The sequence below is a fragment of the Anser cygnoides genome, chromosome 8 (genome assembly GCF_040182565.1).
Source record: "Anser cygnoides isolate HZ-2024a breed goose chromosome 8, Taihu_goose_T2T_genome, whole genome shotgun sequence".
NCBI classification, from domain to species: domain Eukaryota; kingdom Metazoa; phylum Chordata; class Aves; order Anseriformes; family Anatidae; genus Anser; species Anser cygnoides.
In genome coordinates, this window is record NC_089880.1 from 24307318 (window position 1) to 24324032 (window position 16715).

The window sequence follows — 16715 nt, forward strand, 5'->3', positions numbered from 1 at the left end:
TTGGAAATACACCTGTGATGCTTGAGACCTGCTGGTGGAAACAGCTCAGTGCTGTGGAGAGGCAAGTGACTGTTGCCATCTCCCACAGACAGAGAGAGGTGTGAGCACTGCCACGTGTGCTAGGTGCCGTTTAATGTCCAGTGGGGAGGTGTATGATTTTGAGGAGTAACTGTGCACTTATATGATCTCATCATCTCATCCATCAGTGGAGGGTTACTCAAGTTTATAATAACATTTGCTTAATATCTGTATTTTATGTTTTTTTTCAAGTAAAATGGTGATGGAGAGGGTAGGTAGACACGGCTGTGTTCCCAGCAGGGCTGTTAGCCTCAGCAGCCCATGCTTACATCCAGTGCCAGCAAGAAAATACTACTGAGGGTAACTCCCACCCATGTCCATCGTTTCAGGAAGGTGCACTTCATAGATTTTTGATCATTTGAACCCAACATTAGACATTCTAGCCCCCTGCATCACATCTTTGACCAACGCGGGTGTTAGTGTGGCTGCAGAGTGTGCTGGTGGGGAACACAGAACAGTCGCTAATGCAGCAAAAGGAACTGGTTGTTTTCAGCCATATCACTTTACTGGGACAAACAGGGGAGATAGAAGAATGAGCAGCAGAAGAGGTGGGGAACATATGACAGGATAAGTTGTGAAGCTGCAGTGTCCATCTGGAGTCTTCAGATATTCTCATTTTTCTTCCAAGGAAGAATGTGATGCAGGCAAGACAGGGTTTCCTTTCAACAAAGGAGTTTGGTGTTGTGAAGGGTTTGTATGATGAAGTGCTGGAGGATTTGTGCTGATGTTTTGGTCTCTGCATTAGCTGCTGAGCTGTTTAGAGGTGAATCCAGCAGTGTCAGCCAAGACAGAGGACAGTGAGGCAGATTTACAGTCCTTTTAATGGCTACTGAGGAAACTGCTGTGTCCTTTACAGGATCTGTGCTTGTCAGCAGGAAGAAGGGCAGGAAATGCGTTTTCTTTCCTCCTTCCCTCCTTGCTGGAATCTATGCAATTCAGATTGCGAAAGGGGAAACTGGTGCAGAGCTGTCCTGTTTGTGTCTTGGCTGCCTCTAGCCCTGCAGAGGTGGGACTGCAGAGGCTACGCTGCTCCCTTCCCACGGCTGAGGGTCTCCACCTCCTTCATGAAGCGCAGGCACAGCTCCTCCTGCCACGGCAAGGCCACGCACTGCACGGCCACGGGCAGCCCCACGGCTCCTGCCACAGCCTGCAGAGGGGACACAGTGAGGGGTTACGTGGTGGAGCTCGGACCTCCAGCAGCTTTGGGGAGCTTTGTTTAGGCACGTGGCCAGTCCCTTCCAACTCAAGGGCTTTCCGTGTCACATACCTGTTTCAGTGTCCTGTCCCAGGAGTCATCGCAGCATCCTCGGTAAAGCTTCAGTTCCTCCTCATCAGCTTCTGTCACCACGCTGACGGGCACGACCCCAGCGGGGAAGTTCAAGACGTTGTACAGCATTGTGGAGGAGACGGCAGCTGAGAGAAGCAAAACAGACAACACAGGCAGCTACAGACTCAATTTCAGACGTGTTCCTTGAAGCCCTGAGAACCAGCTACTTTTGTGAGGCAAAACTGCCTAGGGATGGTCATCCTTGAGTCCCAGTCCTACTGCAAGAAACAACTGCCACCAGATCCACCTTATCCAGAGGTCTGCCAAGCTTTACGGTAGTTATTTTTCCTTCCTAATGCCCATAAAATGCTTCGGTGGTGAAGCTCCACAGTAGTGGACATTTCTGTCCAGTCACAACCATGGTTGTCCTCTCCCCTCCCAGGAAGGTCTCAGGCTCACTTACGGAGGAGTTTCCCTGGGAATCCCACGGTGAAGGCAGGCCCGAGGACAGGGCACAGCACGACGTCTAGGTGGAGTTCCCTCCACTGGGTGATGAATTCCGAGCGGTACGCCTTTGGGAGGAAAGGGGAGATGACACCGAGGCCATGTCCATGCCTGGAACACCTTGGCTTCTCTGGGGCATGCACCAGGCTGTGGTAAGGCTGAGGAGGCAGCTGTGCACCAGAGCAGAGGCAAGGACTGGTTGCAGCGTGTCTGCCCTGATGGAGGAACCCTTGCTGGGTCGCAGTGCTATCAGGACAGATCGGTGTCACCGCTGGCCCAGCTGTAAAGGAACCTCCTTGGACTCATCTCTTGCAGCCTGTAGTGCAGATATCCCCAAAGGGAGACCCACACTGTGTGCGAGTGTCTGCCTCCACAGCACATAGCCAAATTATGGGCGGGAGCTGGCAAGGTTCCTCGTTTGCCAGACTTGCTCTCAGGACAGCCTTTTTTGCTCTGGGACTGTTGAGTGTGGGTACTTGGGCGTGAGAATTGTAACCCACGAAGTCCTGGCTGAATTGACCAAAAAGCCCAACTAGCCCATTCTTACCTCTTTTTTGTGTCTTTCCCCTTGTCTTTTCCCCAGCACCCCACTGCACAACACCTTTCCTAAACACTGACCCCCCTCCTCTCTGCCAGACTGACACCATAATGCCTCAACTCATAGCATGATGCCCGAGAGAAAAGCACTCAAAACATACCTCTATTTGATGCTGTTGATTCCACAACTCATTCACTGACCTGCAAGCGGAAATCATAGTAACATTTTTAAGCTTTAAGAAGAGGGGAAACTGCTTCAATAATCCTCCACGTTGATAAGCCTCAGTGATTTTAGCAATCACTTAAAACAATACATCTTCCTCAATTTCTCTGAAGTTTCCTTAGGCATTTAGCCAAGCTATTAAGCAACAAATGTCTGGAAATGGAAGAGAGGTTTCCCTTGTGAGCCTGGATTGAGTGCTTATCTCTGCCACAAGCTTGCTGTACGACCTTGTCCAAGTCCCTTTACCCTTTCAGAGTAACACAAGGGGCAGTGTAACACTAGGGAAGTGGGGAGATGTGTTCCTAAGACTGAAGCATTGTCCAGGACAGAGAAACCTGCAGAAAGCCTGTTGTGAACCCAGTGCCCCCCACTCCATCGTGGACACTTAGAGGAGAAAGCACAGTTCATTTCCATAGGCATCCCTTGGGACGGTGCTGTCTTACCTCATTCCACACAAGGCATTCAGATAGTCAGCCAGGCGGGGAAACTGGAAAGGCAAATGATTCCCATTAGGGGCATGATGTGAGGGTGCAGTAACTTGTGCCATCCCAGGAAACTCTGCTCATGCCCTGACTCAGTCTATGGGGCTGCTGTGCTAAGGGTGAATGACATTGCTTAAGAATGCTCCACATGGTTCTCATTTTGCTTGGCTTCCAACTTCACGTTGTTGGTTCTCCTTTTTTTTTTTTTCTTTTCCTTACAGCTCACTATTTCCTACTCACAGAGGAATGCACTGACCTGAACCAAGACATTTATTTCTGATAAATCAGATTTTTTTTTTTGCTTGGTGTCTCATAGAAACAAGATTTCTGCTTTGGTTGCCTCCCACTCACTGCTACATTTTTGATCCTGTTAGCTAAGAACAACCCAACTGGAGAGAAGGGCAGTGAAAACGGGAGGATGCAGGACGAGAGGATGTTTATTGTATATTGTATGAATGGGGCTGCAGCGCAGATCAGCTCTTATTAATCACCAGGAAACCCCTGTGAAGGTGTGCTCTTTGGAAGGCCTTCAAAGCAGGGATAGAGCTTCAAACTTGAGTTCCCCTGCTGTAGCAATCCCAACGTATGAATCTGTAGGAAACTGGGCACCGCTAGATGTAGCATTTAAAGAACCACTTGCTGTTGGCTCTGCATTATTCTTTACAGCTCTTGGCCAGTCCTTTTCTCATTTCCCTTTGCACTGGGTAAACCCCAGCAGGGCTCTAGAAAAGACCTTCCAAAGTGACAGCATGTGCCTTGGCCTAAAATCCCAGTGTTTGCAGTTAGAGGTGGCTCCCAGTACCGTCATGCTTCTAAGCATCTCAGGGCCTTGTTTACACCACTGTGCTTTGAGCCTGAGGCCAGGAACTCACCAGAGGTTTAAGAATCAGAGCCAGTAGCTTCTTCGCCAGCCTTGGGATCTTGTAGCAAGTCACCTGTGGTTTTAAGCTTGGATCTACAATATTTCCTGTGCTGAGAGATGACAAGAGGAGGGGATCATGCCAGAGAAGCTGTTTGCCCTTTCTCAGAAACCCGAGTGTCTCCTGTTTGGGGTGTGAGAGGAGCTAGTTTTGCCTGTGTGTTGTGCTCAGGGGCATGGGGATAGGGGTGTTTTAGAGCACTCCTGCCAGAGGGCTCCTACTTACAACTCATCCAACCAAGCACGGCCTCCATCAGCAAAAAATGTCTTCAAAAACAGTTCAGTCATGACATAGTGGATCCGAAGTGGAGAAAAGGGCACCAGCTGCACCAAAACACAAAATCACGCGGCAGCCTGAGGATGTGAATAATTTCCAAGGCCTGACTGGGGATATACTTCACAGGCAGAACAGGAGCCTCCCTGGGCTCCACACACTGGTGGAGGGGCCCATTTCAGCCTTTTAGCCATCTCCCCATATAATTATTCCTCCCTGGCAGCTTTTTGGCTCAGGTCTGAGACCTCTCCATTCCTCCTCCCTCTTGTTCCAGGCAATCACTGAGCCAGAAACTGCACCAGTTTTCCGTGTGTCCCAGCTGAATCAATGCCTCCTTAGACATGGCCTCACTTTGCTATGAAGTACTAACATGTTTCTACAAGCATGCCTACATGGAGCGAAAGGTGTTTCCCATCCTGTGTCCCGTGGCCCTTTCCCCTCAGTACCGTGGTAATTTAAAATGGCGCCTCTGTTAATTTATCCCACAGCAGGGCCGAGGGGCTCTGTGTAGCTTCTGAAGGTTGATTACAGCGGGAAGGGGCAAAGCTGAGGACACCCCGTGGGGACGAGTGTGGGGTGGTGGTGCTCACCTTGTGCCCCGCTGCCTGCAGAGCCTCCCTGGTCTCACGCACCGCCCTGCGCATGCAAGGAGGCAGCGGGAAGTAGCCATCGGTGTCGTAGTACCCGACCCGCAGAGGAGCAGAGCTTGAGTACACCTGGAGCAAAGGAGACACCCGTCTGACGTTGCCTTCTTCCCTACCCTTTGCTGGGGGTCTCTCAGTCTGGTAAACCACACTCCAGTTGAGAGAACAGATATAATAACTACTTATTTTTGTTAACCATTTTTTGTCCCCCTGATAATTATGAATCATGCCCTCAAAGAGGTCTAGGAAGTTACTAGAAACCAGTGCTACAAAGATAACTGGATCCTTAAGGCATGCAGGACCGTTAAGGACCAGGCTCACCTCCTCGTTGAAGGGGATGGGGGGCACGGTGGGGTCCAGCCGGAACATCTCCTCACAGAGCAGTGCCTTCATGCAGAGGGCCAGGCTGTCCACATCTCTCGCCATCGGCCCCAGCGCAGAGGGAACTGGCATGGGACGAGAGCAAATGTCCATAGTAAGCAAAGGAGTGTGTCAGGCACTGGTCTGTCCCTCCACATGGCCACAGTGACTGCAAGGAACCATCAGGCAATGAGGTGGGGTGTTCGAGGTGGGGTGTTCTAGGTGGCTTCCACACAGGTCTTGGCTGCCTCAGGCCTTCCTGTGGCCTAGAGGATGACTTAAGACTTTAGAGATGACATAACTTCTCTGAGGTGACCCCCAGGAGCCATGGCACTCTGCACCTGGGCTTGTTGAACCCCGGCCAGAGTCTCATCCTGCCCTACAAAGCCGACAGGCATATTCCACTCTTCCTGCTCTTCACAGCATATAGGAAAAAAAAAACAAATTGAAATTCACATACCTGACAGGATCCCATTGACTGGGCCATTCACTCCAGACAGGCTGTGGAAAAAGAAAAAAAAAGTATATTGTAATTCCAGTAACAGGGAGATATTCTCAATACATCTGAACAGGGCATTGCAGTCTTCCATTCAGGACCTCAACCAGAAATAAATTATTAAAAGTATTTGATCTGAGCTGAGTAAAACAGAAAATTTTGGTCAAACAAAACAACAAAAAAATAAATCTAAACCACAACAACTCTTAGTTGTAGTTTAACCAAAAATGTCCCATTTTGGAGTTATTGAACCACCTTAGCCCCTCTTTCTTTTAAACTCCAGGTCAGTTTTACAGTGAAAGCACTGCTATTTCCAGGCAGAACCTAGCAATATTGCCTCTTGGGAAAGGTTTTGAGCAAAGCAAGACAGCATTTATGAAACTGTCCTCGTTTTCCCCCAAATACTCGCTGTGTACATCATCCTTCAGCTGAGTTTGGCAATTAGCATCCGTCCCTCCAAAACTGCAGTTTGAGGGCAACTTGAGTGTTTGGTCCAAATAAATTTCTCTCTGTCTCTAATTTGTAAGTTAGGTTTTTCCTTTATTTGCTTTCAGAGATGTAGGGACTGACACTCAGGCAGGTCTGAATTCCCGTTTCCTCACCAAGGAACACGCTGTCCTGTGTGACCAGACGGCAGACCCATCAGTTTGCTGAGCCCTCCCTGAACACGGTGGGTAGGTGCACAAGGTGGGTGTGAGCTCAGAGGGGCACTGTGTGCCTTGGGAAGGAGCAGCGTGGGTTTGCAGGCTCCTTGCAGAGTGGGCAGGGCAGATCACAGCACCTACCTGAGCCTTTTGGCTGTGGGTTTGAGCCCGCACAGCCCGCAGAAGCTGGACGGCAGGCGGATGCTGCCACCAACGTCTGAGCCGATGCCCAGGATGGAGCCTCCCCTGCGATCAGAGCTCCCTCCCCTCCTGAGGAGCCTCCGGGGGTCTTCTGGTGGTTGAGGGGGTTCAGGGTCTGGCCAAAGATTGTATTGCTGCAGTCGTAGCTGAGGAGAAAACCAGCAAACAGGCTGTCAGGAAGAGTCCAGCACCTTGACTTTGTTGTCTCTCTCTTGCACTGGGCTTATGCAGCATACCCAACTCCTCCTTCCACCCCATATACCCTTTGGGACAAGGCTCATTCCCATGAGCCCCCACCTCCCATGCACAAGTGCAGTTAGTTTTTGTTGTGTCGTGGTGTTTTTTTTTCCCTTAATCTTATAGAAAAGCCATTTTCAGTTCAACTGAGATAGTTGGCAGCTAATGGAAGAAGGACTCATCTGGGAAACATCTTAGAAGACAGGAAGGAGCCTGTCCGTGACCTACAGGATGGGTTTTAGTTTCAGGAGCACAGCCAGAGGGGAGATTTCTAATTATGTATGTTACTTGAAGAGGGATTGCGGCATGTTGGTCTTAGCGAATGGGATGGCCCCCTGTCTCTTCAAAACCTTGACCAGGACGCTGTCCTCCTGCTCTGGAGTGCCCAGGTATTGCACAAGCCCACAGGTTGACAGTTGGCCCTGCGGAGAGGAGAAGGGACAGTGGACAGGGTCAGCACAGTTCCCCTGCACTTTTGGAAGGAAGATCTGGTGACCCCTTTGGGGAGTACTAGTCTATTCCTTTGCATAAAGGGCAAGCACTCCTTCTCCTTCCATCCTTAGCAGAGGGCTGCTATGCACTTACAGGGTTAAGGCTTCTTTGGAACCTGGCCTTGCTCTTTTTCCTGCTATTTCTCTCCCCTGACCTAGATGCAACTTTATAGGCAGTCTTTGTTCACCCACTAGCTCAGGATCAAACCCAGTGTCCTGCTGTCCAAGTGAAGCCACCAGCGAATGTTTAGGGAGAGAACATAAGGTCCAGGCAAACACAGTGTGGTCCTTTTTCAGTTAGCTCTGGTGCCTGGGTCTTGTTTTGCTAAAGGGCTCAGTGGACAAGCTACAGTGCTGCAGGGATTCAAGGTTAATGGTTCCTGCTGCCAGTGAGTTTTTGGAAGCTGAGCCCTGTTCTTATCAATCATACAGCAAATGCTGAAGCGTAAGTCCAACTTACGGCTCAAAATACCATGTAGCCCAGCTCATGCTCACCCATGTATCAGAGGAGAAATCATTTGTTTTTTCACGGATGGAGGCACTGCAACAGACATGCAACTGGGGCTCTTTGCTCAGGATTTATCTTCTGGCAGGAGAACTGCTTGTGAGATCAATGCCGAGCCTGCTCCCACCAGCATGAGTGGAGTCACTGAAATCAGCTCTTTCAATGACTCTGTCTGGCCTAACTCAGTTCAAAGAAAGCACCCACCAGATCCACACACCTCACATGAGGGGGTCAGCAACTCCCAACTGCCAGGGCTGCAGCTGCAATGAGATGTGGGGCTACAGCCCCAGGCCCAGCCAGGCTTCCTGTGGTATAAGCAAGGGGGGGATTGGGCCCATTCCCCACCCTCTGTTTCACCCCACATCACCACCCAGCCTATCCCATGATGGGATGCTTCAGGGGGACAAAAGGAAGCACCTCGTGGCCGATGTGGTCCTTGATGCTGACAGGGATGCCGTAGAGAAGCCCTTTCTCCTTCTGCCCTTGTATTTCCTGGAGCTGCTCCTCACACTCTGGGATAAAATGTCGCACGCAGTTTGTCTGCTGGGTCACTTCCAGGGCCTTTGCCATACACATAGAGGAAGAGGTGTTAGTTGAGAACATCTTAATGATATAGCTGCATTCAGTAGCTATTTGGATCTTTGAAGCAAGTGGCCCCTCCCAGAGCATCCTAGCTCAGACCATCTCAGAGGGCTATCTCGTTATGGGTATGACCCAGGAGACAGAGGTATCCCTGTCCTTTCATATTTCTCCTCTGATATCCGCTGGATTAAAGACTTGCCATAATCAGCAGCTCCACCAAGTCTTCTCCATCACCAGCCCATGCTCCACTGCAAGGAGAACATAAGCAATTTGTCCTTCATGCTGCAAACAGGCACTCACCTTCTCTATGTAGGTGTAGAGGACAGTCCTGGGGGACAAGGACCCTTCCTGTAGTCTCCCAGCGAGTTCCAGCAGGGGTAGGGACAGGATGGCATCTGTCTGGACACTGGGGACCTGCAAGAGGAGGACGGCAAGGATGGCGGGACATCATCTCCAGGTACCCATGGAAGGGTCCTGTGCCAGGGCTCAGAGGAGACAAGTCCCTTGTATTTTGCTAACATTAACAACAAAGCTTTCCAGAAAGGCAGATCATGCGTGAGGGGGATCAGACTCTGAACTGATGAATGCTTCACATGAATTTGAGCTGTTTTGTAAGCCCCATGGATGTCACAATCGTGATGCAAACCCAGGAATCCACCTGTCTCTGAAAGTGTAGAAGACCTTCATGCATCCATTGCAGTGAGGGACAATCACAATCACATCTGAGCCTCCCTTCCCACACTGTGGGACTTATCCATTGACTGAGAGTTAATCTCAGCTGAGGAAACCAATCTGGCCAGAAGAATATCCAGAGTTGGAAGGGACCCACAAGGATCATTGAGTCCAACTTGTGGCTTAAAGGTACCAAAGTCCTTACACACAAGCCTCAGGCTGGCCCTTCAACCCTTGGTATAGGTACAGGCACTGTGCTGACAGCCCTGGCATCAACCTAGGGTGGTAAAAAACATCTAATAGCTCAGGCCAAGCAAATTGAAGAAGTCAATAAAGACTTACAGGTGGGTAAACTGCTTAGGTGAAGGCAACTGGCAGTTCTCAGTGACACCATTTTTTTTCTAATGTATATATATAAATATATATTTCAAAATATTTAAGAAAAAAGGTTGTAAAGATATATATCACTTGTAGTTGCTTTGATTTATCTCCAAGTGCATTACCTGTGTAGACATGATCTTGTTGAACCAGCACAAATGCAGAAGCAAACAGAGCAGGGAGGAAAGGGGGGTTAGAACTGAGTGCTGCAAAACTGCAGGAATTGGGGGCCACATCCATGCTGGTTGGGTGCCTGCCTCATTTATCCCCATGTTGTGTCCTGGTTGCTCACAGGAAGCATTAAGTGCCCCGTGCTTCATGAGTGTTAAGTTAGGCCAAGTATCTCCTGGGCAGATTGGTGGGCCGGGAGGCCTCACTTGCTGGGAATCCTGGTGAAACTTCTTGCTTTGAAGACTCTCCAAGAGCTATCTAGAAGGCAGGTTTTAGAGCCAAAGACAGAGGGGTGTGGACGGATGTATAAACTTAAGAGTCAGGAAGAGAAAAAGCTTTTTTGCTTCTACCCATAGCGGTGAGAGATATTTCTAGATCCCTAAAGATCTAGAAGATTTTGATGGATTAAGGTCCAGTGCTTCATCACCTTTGTTGTCTAAAACCTCGTCCAGTGTGTAACTCATGTCTCCCTGGCTGTAGGCTCCCACCACATCTCATAAAGCTTGAGAAAAGCAGCGCTCTCCCTTCCTCCCAAGGCAGCCTTACCCCTTGTTGAAGGCTGCTGGAACATCTCCCCTGGGTTCTCTGTGACAAAAGCTAGCAGCAGGAGCTGAAGAACAACGTCAGAAGACACATCAGTGGGACTCAGCCTACCCACAAGGATGGGTTACCTGCTCCCTGAACTGCCGGACAGCCTTTGCCATTTTCTTCACACCTTCCTCCCGGGTCCTCTGAGCCTCTTCCATTTTCTGCTGGATCTGCCTTTCACCGAGCCACTTCCAGACTACCATGGCCACCGCTGAGCCACAGAGAAGGCTGAGGGCAGCAGAAGAAGCCACTTCTGGCTCTGGCAGGAGCTGTCTCAGCTGCTGCTGGATCATTTTGCTGGACCCTCTGATCTCTGAGGATGGAGGGAGAAAGAGAAGCAAGGCAGAGAGCTCCCCTGCCTCCCCAGATCTGCTTCTTCCAGCACCAGTGTCTCAGCTCAGCGAGTAGTTTATAAATCCAAAGCTGACCCCTGCAAAAGATGCCTTCATGGGGGCATGCAGTGGGGAATGATTGACGGAGAAGTTCAAAAGGTTAAGTTTGCACAGCCAGTGAACCCTGGGCTGTATTGGGTTTATACGGGCTGTCCGGACTGTGGGAAGTTCTCTGCTAAGGAGGAAGGGCTGGGGGATCGGCTGGTCAAAAGAAGCAAGGAAATAGCTTCACTCCTATTTCCTGCATAGCCTAGGAGGACAATGGAAGAAGGGGAAAAAACAGCTTGAACTCTCAAGATTTCCCTGCACAGGAATGAAGACAGTATGACGAGAGGATGCATGGCTGTGGGGTACCCACTCATCCACCCCCCATGCTGCTACTGTGGCAGACACAGGCTGCTTCAGGAGATCTGTGATAGGGCTCAGCTCTGCCACAGTGTCTGCACGAACCAGGAGAGGTGGGTTCGCCCCACAACAGAGCATGCGGTTACTGCTTTAGAAGTCAAAAATCCCACAGTGTTGCAGTCCAGAAGCAAACTATTCCCATCAGATATTAAGATGGCCGCTGCTGAGGTCCTTCCAGCACAGACACCTCTCACTACAAGCACACAAGAACCATGCCCTGTTTCATCTTGAAATTGGTGTTAGTAGGGAGTGTTCTTCTCCTTGTTTTTAACCGGGAAAATTTATGAGGGACTGTGGACAAAATTGACTTTGGCATCCTCTAAGAAATAGTCTGGAGTTGATGGCAACTAGCTAGCTGGTAACAAATTAAGCTGGCCACCTTCTGTTTTTCCTTTTAGTGGCATCCTTGCTCAGAGGATGCCTCCTCAGCGAAGGCACTGCTCATTTTCTGAGAGCAGCAGCACAGGGACATGTCTGCAGTCCCCCCAGCTCCTGCTGCACGGTGCTTGCTAGGGCAGGTGCCTCAGGAAGGTGCATGTGAGCAGGGTCAGCACACAGCAGTACCCAAACCCTCTCCCAGCCTCTTGGGATCCATGCAAAAGGCTTCCTGAGTCAGAGGTGAGCTCTTTGTGTATGTGACAGCAATACGACCCCTGTGATGGGCTGAGCGGATGTGGGAGTTTTTTTCCCCACATTGGCAGGCATCAGGGCATGGACTTCCCACATCCGCTTGCGCACTGGGTCCCGTGCTCTGATCCTGCCCTTTAGACGTTCTGCAAATGTTTAACAGAGACAAAGCCAGCTGTGTCCGAACCAGCTCGGGATTTCAGAAGGTGGTTTTATTAGCAAGCGCAGCTGCGCTTCCAGGTGGCCGGATGCTGCTGAGGAAGCCCCTTTCCTTATCGATGGACTGGTGTTTTTACCTCCGTCATGAGCCGGAGGCATAGCTCCTCTGGTCACGGCAAGGCCATGCACTGCCTGGCCACGGGCAGCCCCACAGCTCTGCCACAGCCTGCAATGGGGACACAGGCAGTGAAGAGCAACTGGAGGGGGGAGAGGGCTGAATCCACCCAGAGGGATGGGATGGATTCAAAATCCAAGCCTGGTTTGCACCTTCCGAGTAGACCTTCAGGCTGCAGAGGCACTCCAAAAGCCATATGAAATTAGAGTCCCGTTGTGGTTTAACCTGGCAGGCAGCTATGATCACTTCCAAGAGTCCTGGGTGACCGGGGTTTCCTATCTGAACCCCTGGGTGATCAATGTGACCCACTTACTCCACGCAGCATCAGCTGCATGATGTGCAGAGGGGACCTTCCCTTTGAACATCCAGCCCAGCATCAGGGTGCCAGGAGCAGCTCTGCTTCAGTACCAACCACTTCTGAAGCAGCTCGAACCCCTTCATCTGCTGCCAGTCTCCACGTGTAGCGGGCCTCAGATCCTCTGTTTCCCCTGCTCCAAAACCCTAGGGGCTGAGCTTGAGTCTCCCCTGGTGTTTTCTGCCAGAGGCTCCAGGTGGGGCCATTCTCCCCAGCTGCGGCGTAAAGAACAGTTTTTATCTTGTCCTGCTTGGCCTGGGCCAAGGGCTGCTGCACGAACTATTTCCTGTTTAATTTATTCAAAGGCTTCTCGATAGAGAGGGCTTACAAACAGACTGTAATTTGGAATGTGCATTCTTCAAAAACCCATAACACGTAAGAAACTTTGTGTTTCCTTTTTGTTAGCTGGTGGAGACATAGCTGTTATTTTGTTGATCACATCCATTGGGATTTGATGATGTCCATCGTGCCATTTTATTCCTAAAAACTGGATCTCTTGTGCAGGTCCTTTGACTTTATTTTGGTTTATGGCAAAACCAGAATTCAGAAGGATTCGGACTATTTTCTTCCCTTTCTCAAAAACTTCCTCAGCTCATGGATGGGAATCAGGGAGCCGGTTGGTGCGGTACTGCTGCTGGCACACCATTGTGGGAGCGATCGGCACCTGCTGTTCTTCAGCCTCAGCAACCCCACAGTAGAAAATGGCAAGGAATCTGAGTTTGACTACTTGCCAGTCACTTTATCTTATAAATACATCAGCTGGAGAAAAGCCTATTTGAGCTTTCCAGAGATTGTGGGGGGCCATAACCTTTGATATCTGCAGTGGAATAGCTTTTTCCCCGGCTCGGCTATGGTTTAAGATTAACTAATGTTACATCAGTCCTCTGTTGGCAATGGGCAGCAGGCATAACGGGTGAGTACGAGCAGGCCCTCCCTGACCATATCTCAGACCCTGCAGGCTGGACAGCAGCCCATCTGGGGTTTAGCAGAACTGTACATTGTGGAAGGTACCCGAATGGCAGGGTTGGTGGAAAACGCCCCCCCCAGTTTTATTGTTCTGCATGATGCTATATGGTACAGCACATACCTCTGCCCAGTCTGGGCCAGCTGTCCCGGCTGGGTCCCCGATGGGTTTTAGCACATCGGTGTGTGTTTAGCATAGTTCTCATCCTAAATGCAAAACACAGCACCATACCAGCTACTAGGAAGAAAAATAACCCTAGCCCAGCCAAAACCAGGACAAGTCCCTAACAAGGAAGGGAGCAGCTACTTGAAGGCAAATGGGCTGGGTTGGGGTGAGGGAGGCTTTGTGTGGTCCTATGACTAGGCAAAGGGGAGCAAAGGGTGCTTGGGAGAAAAGTCTGCTGAGAGAGACCACTGTCCTCATGGGGAAACTGAGGCAGGTAATGTCCCACGGAATGTCGCAAGTCAAACCTCAGGTCCCTAGCAGAGGAGCCAGCCTGCCTGACTCACAGTGCTGCGTTCATTCCTCCACATTGCACTGATGACCATCAACCAAGGCCAAGTGCAATGTTTCTGCGATATTTTTATGACCTGACTTAATCTAGGTCCAAGGTCACAACATCAAAGTAGATGTGGCTGTGCTCAGATGGGACACAGGTAGTCCCACAGTCTTGTGCCTCATTTATTGCTAAGCACTTTCCTTACGCTCTAACTCAGAATCACAGATTCTCATTGCACCTCAGTTAGGCTCTCAAAATTGGATGAAGAAAATACAAAATACACCCAAATCCCAGGACTCACCTCAGCACTACTGAGATACCACCATGATGCCGAACTGGGGAACATCCTAGATCCTGGCTTTCCAATGACATCTACCTTTCTCAGTTTTGAACACTCTTCTAATTCAGATATTGTCCCAGCTGCATCAGCTTAAAGGAGGCAAAGTTGATCCAGTCCCATCACACAGTGTCCAGAGACATTTATAACTTTTTTCTGCATCACTGACCCGCTGCCTCAAGCTCTGTGTTGGTGACACAGAAGAGAGAGGTTCTCAAATAATCATCTAACTGATTTCCCTTGCTGTCCTTTTCACAGTTTCCTCTTTTTGCTGCTAGACAGGTATATAGAGAGAAAAACACTTACCTGACTCCACTTGGGGCTTTCAGATTTTTGGCAATGCAGGGAAACTAAGAGGAAGTACAGTTAGATGGATCATGGAATGGAGGCAAATCAGAAAGGAAAGAATCCCCATCCCTTCAGTACTCATCTGACCCCTAGGGCAGATGGCACCACTATTACTTCTCGTATTTCTGTGGGCCCAGATGGAGTTTGGCTGATTTGCACCAATGAAATACTTTGCCAAGTGTGGTTTATCTTAAAAATGCATGTGGGTATGGTATTCCTGGGTGTGACTTCAGAAGAGCATTGATACCCATATGAATGAGAGTTGCTATTCTGCTCCAGATCTGCACTCCCCTCAAATCCAGATTAATTTCCTATGTAGATAAATCCATCTTGGAGGTTAAGATGGGATCCAGACTAATTTCCTGGTTTAATCAAACTCACCAGAGGAGTTAAAATGAAAGCCAAGACCTTTACACAAGAAAAGGCAGCTGCTCTGGGATTTCACTGTGACATCTGCATCTCCTTCACTTTGGACCATCACAGAGGCAGGCAGTTGGACCAACCCAGTCAGCCCACTCCTGTCCCCAGCAAAGCTCAGCTTGCAGAGGCAAAACTGCACTGGCTTACTCTTGTCACACTCCACACAACACCTTCAGTTCTCAGGTAGGCTGGTTTCCATTAGAATCTTTCTATAAGTAAATTGTCTTCCCTCAGAATTTATATATATATATATATATATACATATATATATTTAAGTCAGGTCAGCTTTGACTCCACTTTGGTGAAAATGACAAAAAATGAACCTGGAGAATTATATCCCATATTCTTTTTTTTTTTTTTTTTGGATCCAAACACTGTGATGTGGTTTTGCAAACAATTTACAAAATGAAGTGTGTTAACTATGTTGTTCGGAAACATCTTTAAAGGTACTTCAGAAGTTGCTGAAGTCACAGGAAAATGGGCTGGTCCCCTCTGCAGAAGTTGTTCCGACTGACTCAGAGGGCTGAATAAGTATTTTCTGGGCACTCTCCAGTTTCTGACTCATTTCAGCCTGAAATATTTATTGGAATCATAAGACCTTCATAAAAACGGACAATTTAATTCCAGGCAAAACCCACCAACAATCACAGAACGAAACAGTCGATCAGAAACTTCCCATTACTTAATCTGCACCTTTCCAACAACCAAGAAGATCATCTGAGAGGTGTTTCTATCGCCCCTTTGTTATGTTACTCAGCCAGGACCCCGTTGGCTCTCCCTAAATAAGCTGCAATAAGATGGGGAGAGAAATGTCCCATACCAACCCTCACACCTCCGATAGCAGGGCCTGCGTGCCTTCTCTCCAGACCATCCCTACAGCTTTCTCACTTCTATGGGTACTACACTGTTTTCCTTGGTCCTTTTCATAGGAAAGTGGGTTTTATGCATCCTACTTACAACTTCTCCAGCTACAGAGATGCCAGAGAAGTCTGGCTTTTCACTGGTCTCATCCTGGGCAAGCAGGTGGAAAAATAAAAAAAAAAAAAAGGAGGGGGGGGGGAAGAGCAGATTGAAACCATGCTTGGAAAGATGAAACAGCTGCTTCAGAGTGAAGGATGGCCCAGTCCTAATTCTCACATTTTCCATTTGTGTTTCAAGGATGAACCTCCCTATGTTAAAGAGTTTTCATGCCACCTATTTTTGAACGTTTGCTTTTAGTTACTTCAACTACCTCCTTCCTTGAACCCTGTTTGTTAAGTAATCCCAGGATCCCAGGGGCCTCAATGTCTCTAATATCCTCCGCCACTTTCTGTTACGTTACACCACAGATGGTTCTGTCTGCTTTGGATATTATAAAAGACCAGTGACGTGTCCAAACAACGTATGTTTGGCTCCTATCAGTTTTTCTGGAGAGTTTATTTGCTCATGATGTTGCAACTAGGTAGAGTCTACCCTGCAAACTAAAGAGAAAATTTAGCAGGCTTAAGTCCTTATTAAAATCAGGAGGAGGAAAAATGATCAAAGCAAAGACTACAGCCAAGACACAGTGCTGGAGATAAGCAGAACTGGGAACTAGTGGGAACAAAGTCCTTTTGCCCTAAGCAGCATTTCCACCTAATTCTCCAAGGCAGACCAAAGTCTGGACTTTAGCTGGTGCCAAGAGGCTGGGCAAGCACAGTGCAAACAGGCACAGCAGCTCTCTGAGGGCAGCACAGCCTGAGCTTACGGTGCAGGGGCTGCAGGAGGGTTTGAAGCACAGTGGCACTGTGCTGATGGGAGCG

At 49.1% G+C, this 16715-nt stretch overlaps 1 protein-coding gene across 1 annotated transcript; it reads right to left on the reverse strand.

The window, feature by feature from the left end:
• Window positions 1-543: 543 nt before the first annotated feature.
• On the reverse strand, window positions 544-10757 carry LOC106032966 (vitamin D3 hydroxylase-associated protein-like). Its single transcript, XM_013176185.3, is given in 16 exon segments — window positions 544-1225; window positions 1346-1491; window positions 1809-1917; window positions 2548-2587; window positions 3053-3096; window positions 3964-4063; window positions 4237-4334; window positions 4875-5000; window positions 5250-5374; window positions 5749-5789; window positions 6570-6675; window positions 6678-6775; window positions 7155-7288; window positions 8280-8423; window positions 8745-8858; window positions 10337-10757. Coding segments are annotated over 16 exon segments (1761 nt in total). The 5' UTR covers window positions 10547-10757; the 3' UTR covers window positions 544-1099.
• Window positions 10758-16715: the final 5958 nt, after the last annotated feature.